The sequence below is a fragment of the Phascolarctos cinereus genome, unplaced genomic scaffold, assembly GCF_003287225.1.
Source record: "Phascolarctos cinereus isolate Bilbo 61053 unplaced genomic scaffold, phaCin_HiC Scaffold_3;HRSCAF=262, whole genome shotgun sequence".
In the NCBI taxonomy this organism is placed as follows: Eukaryota; Metazoa; Chordata; class Mammalia; order Diprotodontia; family Phascolarctidae; genus Phascolarctos; species Phascolarctos cinereus.
This window is the reverse complement of record NW_027555736.1, coordinates 62,051,136-62,063,670: the sequence shown is the minus strand read 5'-3', so window position 1 is coordinate 62,063,670 and position 12,535 is coordinate 62,051,136. Positions and strand designations below refer to the sequence as shown.

The following is a 12,535-nucleotide window of genomic DNA, read 5'->3' as shown; positions in this document are numbered from 1 at the left end:
CTTTTCCATTTGTGTGATCTCTTTGGGATACAGCCCTAGAAGTGCAATTGCTGGGTAAAAGGATATGTACATTTTTATCATCTTTTGGGCATAGTTTCAAATTGCTCTTCAAAATGGTTCGATCAGTTCACAACTCCACCAACAATGCATTAATGTTCCAATTTTCCCATATCTTCTCCAACATTTATCATTTTCCTATTTTGTCATATTGGCCAATCTGATAGGTGTGATGTGATACCTCAGAGCTGTTTTGATTTGCATTTCTCTAATCAATAGTGATTTAGAGCATTTTTTTTCATATGACTATAGATAGATTTAATTTTTTTCATCTGAAAACTGCCTGTTCATACCTTTTGACCATTTATCAGTTGGAGAATGACTTATATTCTTATAAATGTGACTCAGTTCTCTATATATGTTAGAAATGAGACCCTTATCAGAGACACTGGTTATAAAACATGCCCCACTTTTCTAACAGACCTCCTTGAGAGCTCTCTTATCTTCACGTACCTAATGGATCCTTTTAGGAATCCATTATTTCCTTGACAGCTCTCCACTTGTTAACAATTGATTGGCCTATTTTGTTGGCATGTCTAAGAAGCATTTTAATGAGGAAGGACTAGTTACCAAACGGGTCCAAGATGGTTTTCTGAAAGGCTCTTTAAAGTACATAAGGTGCAAACATTATTCTCAGCGAGTGTTGACTGATGATGATAAAAGTCTTCCTAATGTTTTTGTTCGAGGTTGAGAAAAGATCAAGCCAAGCGTTGACACTACCCCAGTGACCCATCACTAAAGAGAAGGCCCTCACTCAAACTTTGGCCAAATACCAAGTACAGTGGGTGGATTTAGAATGACTTCAGCTGTTGTGCCTGTATGCAGTAAAACATCGTGTATTCTGTTTCAGGGATCTATAGCAATCCAATAGATAATCATTCATTAAATGCTTATCATGTGCCCTGAATTGCATTACCAGGAGTGAGGAACCTGTCGCCTCGAGGCTACATGTGGCCCTCTAGGTCCTCAAGTGTGGCCTTTTGACTGAATCCAAACTTCACAGAACAAATCCTCTTAATAAAAGAATTTTTATTAAGTTCTGTAATATATTTATTAAGTTCTATAAAACTTGGACTCAGTCAAAAGGCCACACCCAAGGACCTAGAAGGTCACATGTGGCCTTGAGGCCACAAGTTCCCCACCCCTAGACTAAGCCCTAGGAATGGAATAGGGACTGGATATCTGATTCCATTGGTATAAGGAACTCCCTCTACTAATGCAGATTAGCACCTTCTCTGCAAGTTACTTAGTCTGTTGTCTACAGAGGCACACTGAGCAAACTCTCTACTGCCCAAGCCATTAAAATGTAATGTTTAACAAAATAAACAGAAATTCCATTTTTGTTATTGTCATTTTTCAGTCTTGTCCAACTCTCTGTGACCCCATTTGAGATTTTCTTGGCAGAGATACTGAAGTGGTTGGCCATTTCCTTCTCCAGCTCATTTTACAGATGAGGAAACTGAGGCAAACAGGGTTAAGTGACTTGCCCAAGGTCACACAGCTAGTAAATGTCTGAGGCCAGATTTAAATTCAGGAACATGAGTCTTCATGACTCCAGACCCAGAACTCTATCTACTGAGCCATCTAGCTGATACCCTTCTTCCCCCCAAAAAAGAAAATTCAGTGCAACACAGATAATGTTAATATGTGGTTTTCTAAGTCAATATACAGCCCACCAGGATCTATTTCTATTTCAGTTTCACACTCCAACTAGAACACTGAGAAATTAGGTACGTGACTTACCCCCAGCCTTAGAGGCAGTACTTGAATCCAGGTTTTCTTGGCTTTGAGACTGACTCCCTCCATTCCCTATACTATGTTGCCTCTGGTGATAGAAAGACAAAAACTAAATGGTTCCTGAGCTTCCGGGAGCTTATATCCTACCAGAGAAAACAAACTATGCATTCAGAATGCAAAATACATAAAAAGTAAATGCAAAATAGTTTCAGGGGTCCTAGTGCCTGGGGGCTCGCCCCGTTTTCTTTTCAGAGCTTTTTACTCTGACTCAGAACTCAATATGGTTTTACTCCTACTCTCTGGAAAGCTGTGGACTTTGTCCAGTCTGTAGTCTCTCACACTGTTTCCACCTTTAGACCTAGGACTTTGCCTTGGTTTGCCAAAAAAGGAAGTAGAGTCAGAATGTCCAACAAAATCAATTTTGTTGCAGCTGCCCCACTCCTCTTTTAGCCCATGATTCTGATCCGTGTTTCAAATACCATGATTCCACTGATACCCACCCTTAACCCTAGTCTACATCTGATAATGACTTCCTGCTGTGCTCTTAAGTTCTTCAAAAGGTGATCTGATGAGCCATCAGGGAAGGGAAGTTTTCCCAATCTTATTTTCTTGAACCTAATATGTCTAGAAGAGAAAGATCTAGCAATCCTTGCTAGTTATTCAGTTGTGGAATTGTTATCTCCTCCATACTGCTCTAAGTATAAGGGGAGCATGTATGGAGCACATACCCAAGGTCAAATTCTTTAAGGGAATTTCAATCTCTCACTTTGCATTCTCTCCTGTATCCCCTAGAGGCTCATGTATGACTTGGATGGCAACCTGAAATAAACCTGGAAAGTTAGGTTGGACCCAGACTGCAGAGGGTTTTGAATGACATACTGAAGAGTGTGTATTTTACCCTAGAGCTAATAGGAAGCCACTGAAGATTCTTGAGCAAGAAAGTGACATGTAGAAAGAGGAAAAAGACTCATAATTTAGAGATTCCTTTAACAAACATGGGAAGATATCAAAATGTTCTATTTCTCCCAACATTTAGCACATATGTGTAACTTTCCTAGGCCCCAAATGAAACACCTAACACATTATCTTCTGGCCTTTCCACTGCCTTTGCACTTCAAAATAGCATTTTCTCTACCTTTTGGTTTCTTAATGCATGTTGGTGTAGAAGAGCGGATTCTGTAATAAGGGCCTGAAGATCTTCTGAGGGGCAGAATTAATGCTTGGGGGGAAGGGAAAGATCACGAGCATGATGCAAGATGAGCTTATCACTATGTTGTGATGGAGAACCAGAAGAAAGACTAAAAGATCTTTGTCCCTGGGCATAGTCAAAGATGAAGATCACTTCTTAAAGTGAATTGTCATCTTCTAGGCAGATTGGTTGTTTTCAGGGCAGCTAGGTGATGCAGTGGACAGATTGCCAGGCCTGAAGTCAGGAAGACATCTTCCTGTGTTCAAATCCAGACTCAGATACTTACTAGCTATGTGACCCTAGGCAAGTCACTTAACCCTGTTTGCCTCAGTTTCTTCATCTGTAAAAAAGGAGCTGAAGAAGGAAGTGGCAAACCCTTCCAGCATCTCGCCAAGAAAACCCCAAATGGGGTCACATACAGATACAAGAGTCAGATACAACTGAAAACAACTGAAGGACAGATTAGGGAAAAAGGTTGTTTGTTTTGAAAATTCTCTTACTGGGAGAAGAGGTAATTCTATGCAATGCCTGAATTATTCAGAGGACTTCCTCAAGGCTATTTCTCCCACCCTAAGATGGTGAATCTGCTAGAGTACATTTAAAAGACAAAAGTTGAAGAAAAAAGTTTAAAAGCTAAAGGATGTTTACTCTGCCCTGGGTTGAGTTGTCCTTATCAGTGAGTCAGCGAGAACTCGCCTATCTAAAGGTCCCAGATCACTCTTCATATCTCATTTAATCATCCACCAAGAAACTCAGGCCTTACCTGGACTTCTTGCCACCTACCCCTGCACTCATCTCACACATATTCCCCTCCCTCCAATACTATAATTACCCTTCCACTTTCCAGACCTTGCTCTGGGAATGGTAACCCAATCTGCTTATCCAATCCTATACTGCCATTGCTATTGAGAAGTCCATGACAATCTACTTTATTACTCTGCTAGCAAGCCCTGTGACTCCCCAGAGCAAAATCATCTTTCCTGGTTCTCACTTACATATATATGCTATCTTTCTATCATCACCATCACCATCACCATCATCACCAACATCATCATCGCCTTTATATTGTGCTTTAACATTTGCAATGTGTTTTACATATATTATCTCATTTGATCCTCACAACAACCCTGTGAGGTAGTTGCTATTATTATCCCCATTTTCCAGATGAGGGAACTGAGGCTAAGAGAGGTTAAGTGATTTACCCAGAGTCACACAGTTAATAAATGCCTGTGTCAACTCCTACCTCACTTTTGTATTTGTCTCTCCAGCATCTACACAATGCCTGGCACACAACAGACACTTAAGAAATGTTTCTTTATTCATTCATTTTATTTTGAGAAATCCATGAGAATCTGAAATAAACTCATTATAAAAATAGAAATTCAACTGGCCAAGCACTTGGAATAGAATATGTCCTGGTAATGTGACCAGCATAGAAAGGAGGTATATGTAGTATTATTGTCAAAATAATAGATTCCTACTTCCAATTTATACACTTAGCCAACCAATATTATTACAACTGTAACTGTTTTACCCAAGCAGGAGGGAGGTCATCAAGGAGCAATTATCATTATTCCTATCAACATCATTATCAATTATAGTATTAGTGATGGCATTCACTAAATATGTCAATTTTTTCATTTCTCCCAATAATTATTTTAAAAATATGAATATCTAAGCCAACATGAAATATTCAATTTAATTAACCTATTCCATTTCCAGGAAAATCCTGAGAAGATGAAGAATGGATATTTTTTCCATGTGAGTCCAGAAGACCTTGCTGGGCCCAGGCCAGCTCTCTTAGCAGCTCACCTAATCTAGTCTGTCTCATCCTGATAACTCAGCAGTAATTTCACACCATACATGACCCACATAGGTCATGCACCTGCCTACTGCCAATGGAAAATATCACTGAGCAGGAGGTGATTCCCTGACAGATGTCCAACAGGGACCAGGGCTCCTGACATCTCCCATAGACTGATGAGAGAAGGCCAAAGTAGGAAGAGACAACAGAGAGGTCACTTCACATGTTTAGTTGGACAAACAAACTTGGAGTCACCAGACCTGTGGATACTTGCCTCAGTATCAAAGAGTTAACAATTGTAGCTATATCTTAAACATACCAGACTAAAAAATGATCACCCATTACTTAGCACTTGAAGAGGGAAAAAAAAAGCCTAATTCTGAATACTGCCAGGTCTCTTACTTGTGATTAAACCAGACTATTAAAGCAAACTATAATGACATCCATGAGAGCTGAGGAACAGGGAAAACAGGCAAATTCAACTTTAATGCATCACAGGGGTGCACATAGCTCCTCACAGCAATAAGGACAATAGTGATGATGATTATAGTTATAATCGTCAGATAGTTGGTACAGTGCCAAACTTGGAATCAGGAAGATCTGAGTTCAAATTCTGCTTCAGACGTTTACTAGCTATGTAACCCTGGGCAAGTCACTTGTCCTTCTATGCCTCAGTTTGCTCATCTGTATAATGGGGAATAATAAAAGCACCTTCCTCCCAGGTAGGTCCTCATTTGTGCTGAGGATCAAATGAAATCACATATGTAAAACGCTTTGCAAACCTCAAACTACTATAAAATGATAGTTATTATTATTATATTTTGGTATCTGTAAAATATGATAGAATCTAATCCAAGAAACTTTCATTTTTCTCTTTGTAACCCCAGAATCTCACACAGTGCCTCACACATATCACACTTAACAAATCTGATTAATTCATTAAAATGAAGCAGATAAACTAAATGATTTCTAAGGTCCCTTCCAGTTCCAGGAGTCTATGTTTCCCAGTGAGTAAATATCTCCCAGATTTCAAGTTATAGTACATTATGAAAAAAGATAGTAAAATGGTCCTACTCTGGCCCTTAGCCATAGGAGTGACTTCCTCAATTACTATCTGCTCATGGAAATGGCCCTATAAATCAATCAATGGATAAATATTTTAAGTGCCTCCTACGCTTAGCATTATACATAAGTATCAGTTTTAGTGCTTTTCCTGGGACCTTTTTCAGAAAAGATGAAGCTGTTTCCATCTTAGCCACCCTAGGAAGTGCTGTATTCCAATACCACACTTTTCAAAAATACACCAGCAGGGTTGCTTTAGCTCCCTTCTCTTTCACCCTCTGAGATTCTCTTGTCTCCTTGATAAGTTCCTTCCAGGACCTCCATTTGGAGGAAAGGCCTAGACCAGTCATCTTTCATTCTTTAGATTTTGTTACCACATCATCAGCATGGGTACCTCCTTCCCCCCTTTTCAGATCCTTTTTTGTGTGCTAGGGCTAGGTGGCACAGTGGATAGAGTGCCAGGCTGAAGGCAAAAAGACTCATCTTCCTAAGTTCAAATCTGGCCTCAGATATTCACTAGCTATGTGACCTTGGGTAAGTCATTTAACCCTGTTTGCCTCAGTTTCCTCATCTGTAAAATGAACTAGAGAAGGGAATGGCAAACCACTCCAGCATCCCTGCCAAGAAAACCCCAAATGGGGTCATGAAGAGTCAGACACAACTGAAAAATGACCAAACAGCTACATTACTACATGAGAATGTAATTTCCTTGAAGCCAAAGACAGTCTTTTTACTTGCATTTATATCTGCAGTACATTGCCCAGTACCAGCACATGATAATTGCTTAATAAATGTTTTTTAATTTGACTTGACTTGGTGTCCATTTCCTGGCCGTTGTCATCAGAGTACATCAGAGCCTCTGGCTAAGCCTAGGTTCTACCTTTTTGAAAAATCTCCTAAAATATACAATCCATCCATGCACTTGCATGTCACCTTCCAGAGACTTTCATCCCATACAGAAAGTTGAGATTCCAGTGGACACCTTCAACCGTGGTGTGACAGTGCTGACTATGTACACTGGAGAGATAAAGAAAAGGGAGAAAAAAGGCCCTGTTCTAATGGTCAAAGTCTAATGGGAGAGACAACATGCACATAGATAGTTCAATAGATAGGTAAATAGCAATGTGTGGATATATATAACACATATAAGCAAATACATATATGTATTACATGCATGTGTATAGTGTGAACACACATGCATGCATGTGTATACATGTACATACACATGTATGTGTGTATATACACATAAATGTGTGTGCACGTATACACACACAGAGGGTAAATCAGGAATGGTCTCAGAGGGAAGGCACTGAGATCAAGGAAGACCCAGAAAATCTTCTTGCAACAGGCCTTTAGCTATGACTTGAAAGAAGCCAGGGAAGCCAAAGAGGAGGAAATTAGGAAGGAGCAAAAGAGAGATAAGTGTATAAGAAGAACCTATTACTCTGAGAAATGAAGGCTGAAAATGGAAATAATTTCAGCAGATAGAGCACTAGCCTTTGAGTCAGAAGCCTGAGTTTGAATCCTGCCTCAGGCATTGACCAGTGTGTAACCCAGAACAGGTCACTTATCCTCTCTCAGTGTCAGTTCCTTCATCTGTAAAATTAGGAATAATAGCACCAACTTCAAAAGAGTGTTGTGAGGATGAAATCATATAGTGCATACAAAACACTTAACACATATAAAGGCTTCGCAAACCTTTAAGCACTAGAGCTGCTAAGCAGCAGCTAAATAATAATAATTTCCTCGCATGTATTTATACCTCAGGATTTACAAAGCACTTTCCTCACAAGAGCACTTTGGGGTAGATAATAAAGTACCTCCATATTACAGAAGAGATATAACTTGCTTCTGGGTAGTAAAATTCATAGCTGGGACTAAAACCCAAGGCTTCTGTATTCATTAATTCTAGTAATAATATTAGCTAGCATTTATATGGAGTTTTAAGGTTTGTAAAACACTTTACAAATATTATCTAATTTGATCCTCACAACCACCTGTTATTATTATCCTCATTTTATAGATGAGGAAACTGAGGCAGACAGAGGTTAAATGACTTGTCCTGGGTGACACAGCTAGCAAGTATCTAAGGCAGGATTTGAACTCGGTTCTTCTTCCTGATTAAATGTCCAGCATTCTATCTACTGTACCACCTAACTGCTAACTTCTGTACCCTTTTCCATTACAGCATGCCATCCATCTCCCAGATCCATTGACTCATAGAATGATTGAATCTCCCATTTAGAAGGAACTTCAGAAATTATCTAGGTCAGTCTCTTCTCCAAAACACAAGATCTCCCTACATTACTAACGTTATCAACCTTCCCCCCTCCACTTCTTCAATATTTGGTTTTTTTGTTGTTTGCCCTTCTTTTTTGGAGAGGACCAATAACATTACGGGGTGATAGTTCTCCTCCTGTGGGAATTGGATTAAGTGAGGCAGAGCTGCACAAATTCATCAGCCTCACTCTCTTCCAGAGTCATCAAAGTCCAGGGATGCAGTGGATGACCTGGCACCTAAATGTCTGACAAAAGTTCTAAGCACTCCACAGCACCTGCTTCAGTGGCCTTCGTAGCCATTGAAACAAATTGGTTTCAACTGCCCATTCCACCAGGGAAGTCTTTTTTTTTTTCTTAAGGCAATTGGGGTTAAGTGACTTGCCCAGGGTCACACAGCTAGTAAGTGTCAAGTGTTTGGTCTGAGGCCAGATTTGAACTCAGGTGCTCCTGACTTCAGGGCCGGTGCTCTATCCACTACACCACCTAGCTGCCCCTAACCCACCAGGGAAGTCTTCACATGCTTGGGGTAGACACTTCCCTGACTCATCAATTTGCTGGAGGCCCATTGGTTACCCTCAACCTGGTTTACCCCATCTGCTGAGACAGTGTACCAAGGTGTGTGCATGCTACAGCTTCTTGGTGCCACAGGTGAGAGTCGAGTGCCAGGTAGACACCAAAAGTAGATGAATAGCCCTGAAAAGGACTTGGCAAGCCCTCACACCAGAGGTGCTAATCCTCCTTGAACACCCCATGCACCCCATTAAATACACTCTTGAATACTTACAGTGATAGAGAACTCACTGAGTTTGAGAGAAAATCTTCTCTAATCAGGGACAGCACTCCTTATTAGAAATGCCTTTCTTATGCTGAGTGGAAATCTAATTACGATGGACCCATCACAGATTTGAAGGAAATATTCCTAACATTTTAGGTTGTCAGCATTCATTCATTCATTTATTCATTCAATTGAGGACCTACAATGTACCTTGGACCTTATGACCTTGGAGGACGCAAGGAAAATATAGTCCCTGACTACAAGGAGAGCAATTAGCTACTCTTTCTAAAACCTTCTATTCAGAGGCAGAATCATAGCCAGAATGAGCCATTGGTCAGATCTAGCATGGTAAATCCAGTATACGTAGACAACCTTTCAGGAGATGTGAGCCACTGCATTAGCATCCTCCCTTTATTGTTATTGTTGAAGAATGGCACCTTCTAATAAAGTTCTGTATTGCATCTTGTGTTTTGGCTCCACTCTCAGCCCCTGTTCAACTGGACTGGCCCACCATTGCCTGTAGCAAGGTACATATTTTCCAGCTCCCATCCCCTCTTAGAACATTACTTCAATATTAAAAGACTCAGATTTCTTTTATAGAGGTGCTCACTCCCTTCACTCGCACAGATCACAATTCTACAGTTTAGTAGAGTCTTCTAATGTTGCTGTGGTCAAAAAATTCATCACTCTGAGACCATTCTGGCAACGAGCCTTTCAGGACTCAGTAATGCTGGGCCTCGGACAATAGGTATTCAGTGCATCACTATACTCTTGGAACATGTAGCGAGCAATTAATGCCAGTTACTTAAAACATGCTTATTTGTCCACAATAGAGGATGCATAAAAACATTTGGTTCTTAAATGCCAAATCCATAGCTATCACACTTAGATTCTGGCATTATATATTAAATATCACTTGGCTAAGTGAGTTGGGGGGTAGTAAAATTAGGGGGAAACTGGGATCATCACTCACTCTGATAATGGCAAACATCATTTATCTAGTCTAGCCAACTTTAAACCTCTAAACCCATCAAGAGTTAGAAAAGCAATTGATTACCCCCAGGTAGGCAGCTTTGAGGCAATTTGGTTGGAAATTAAACATATCACCTGAATGGACAGTGAGCTTTCATTTTGCAAATCTGAATGTTTCAAGATAATGAAACTTTAATGGAGTTCAGGCTTTTTCCATCCCCTTTTCTGAGACCATTTTAAATATGCTGTGGTCATCACTGCAAAAGGATGATTAATGACTTGTTAAATATTTTAAACTTGTTAAAGTGGGCTTGTTAACTGATCTTCATTTCATTCTGTACCCTGATTGAATCATTCATGAAAGTCACACTTCTTAAGGGCTTTCTGTGATTGCAGTTAAACATGAAGAGATTTTTTAACCAAATGGCATCCTGGTATTCAGAGTGCCTGCCTGTCATTTCCCATCCTTTGAAATCAGTAGCACAATAGAGAAAGTCAAAGGAAGAACCCAAGCTGTCACAGAGTCAAGTCATAATTGAATCCTCTATCTGTGATGCTTAAATAATGATCACAGGATCACTGATGTAGAGCTAAAAGGGAATTTAGAGGTCATCACATCCAACCCCCTCATTTTACAGATGAGGAAACTGAGGCACAGAGGAATTAAGTGATTTGCCCAGGGTCACACAACTAGTAAATGTCTGAGGTGAGATTTAAACCCAGGTATTTCTGACTCCAAGTCTAGTGCTCTAGAGAGCACTTTATGCTGCCTCTTAGATCAAAGAGAAGGGGAAATCCAGAGAATATTTCCAAAGACATGGAAAGAAACATGGCATTGTAAAAGGGATTCTTGGAATCATAGGAACAGTAGTAGAAACCCAGCTCTGCCACTTTATTATGAGCTCACCTGCTGACCTTGGGACAAGTTACTTCTCCTCTCTGCTACTTGGTGACCTTATCTGTAAGATGAGGGAGTCTGACTACATGATCTCGAACATCCCTTCTAGTTCTCTATCTATTACTATTACTGTGCCTGCAGTGGTCAGTGGTAACGTAGAGAGAGTACTGTCCTGGGAATCAGGAGACTTTCGTTCTATCGCCAGCTCTGCCTCTAACTAGTCTTGTGATCTCTGGCAAGTTACTTATCAAAAACTTCTTAGAGATCGAAGAATGAGTATTTGAGCAGGAGTGCCCCCCATTCCCCCATGACATTCTAATAGTCATTCAACCTCTATTTGGGGATCTTCAATTTGGGGAGCCCACTACCTCTGGAAACAAAAAGAAGCTGCCCTTTCCATGGTAGAGTTTAGGCTGAGAAACACTGCTCTAAAGAACAGAGGTAAAGGAACATCTCAAGCATGAAGCTACCACCCTCTCTACCTTGGAAGAAAATCAGGGGTGCTCTTTCTTTCACAGTCCCTTTCACCTAAGTGGTTCTGTCTCACTCACTAAGCTTTGTCTTACGCACAAATCTCACTAGTGTCAGTTTCCTCACCTACAACTTGAAAAGTTTAGGCTAGCTGTCTTCTAATACATAACATGTTAGGAACAAAATCATAGGTCCTAAAAAAATGATTTTATATTCCAGGGAATGGAAGATGTCCATTGCAGGTCAAAGCTGGTTGCATTAGAATAAAGTTACAGTGGGGAAAAAAACAGAGACACTAATGTACTGTTGGTAGAGATGTGAACAGATTTAACCATTCTGAAAAACAATTTAGAACCTTGCCCAAAGGGCTATAAAACTGTGCATACTCTTTAATCCATCAATATCACTACTAGATCTGTATCTCAAAGAGATCAAAGAAAAAGGGAAAAGGAGTTATATGTACAAAAATATTTATAGCAGCTCTTTTTGTGGTGGCAAAGAATTGGAAATTGAAGGGATGCCCATCAATTGGGGAATGACTAAACAAGTTACGGTAAATGATTGTAAACCACTTGTCAAGTATGTTAATAGTGTAGACTGCTTTTGTGTATGATTTGAAATCATTGGCCTCTGAGGTCAATTCTATGATTCTCTGATATAGATATAAATCACAAGCATATGATGTTGGGAATAGTCACTTGGCCTCTCTTGACCTCAGTTTCCTCACCTGTAAACTGAAAGGGTGGACCAGAGCCAGGTTTTCCTTAGTTCTGAAATTCAGTTGTTTTATAAAACAACCAGGGACCCCCAATTTTCAGAAGAATCATAAATAAGTCACAGTCCACTCATATCTCAGAGTAAAGGGTCTGGAGAGTAAAGACAAATGCGCTAAATGAATATTGGCCAACCTTGAATTCCTCATGGATCCTCTCCTCCAGAACTTTGGCTGCCTTTCGGTCTTCCATCTCTACTTTCCATTTCTCTGCCAAAATACGAGCCTTCTCATTTGCCATAGCATCCCGGAATTTCTTTGTGATTTCTGCCTCCTTTTGTCTCCTTCCAAGAGAATACCAATAAACATGAGCTCTTATTTTGAAACAAGCAAACAAAAAGAAGAAAACAACTTTTTAAAAATACCCATATACAACTGCCACTTAAATTTCTGATATGAGGGAACAAAAATATCGGATTTTTTAGCAACTCTTAGATAAAATTGCTGGGGGACTGAACAGCTCACTTCAAGATAGTCTTCAAAGTATGGTAAGGACAGGAAAGTCCAATACCTACAGT

At 40.0% G+C, this 12,535-nt stretch overlaps 1 protein-coding gene across 1 annotated transcript in view; it reads right to left on the bottom strand.

Moving 5' to 3' along the window:
- Positions 1 to 12,535, bottom strand: part of SH2D4B (SH2 domain containing 4B) — a 207,532-nt gene that overhangs the window by 114,633 nt on the left and 80,364 nt on the right. The window contains exon 3 of the mRNA XM_020977363.2: positions 12,154 to 12,301. Within this exon, the coding sequence (XP_020833022.1) occupies positions 12,154 to 12,301 (148 nt within the window). The remainder of the gene's footprint in view (positions 1 to 12,153; positions 12,302 to 12,535) is intronic.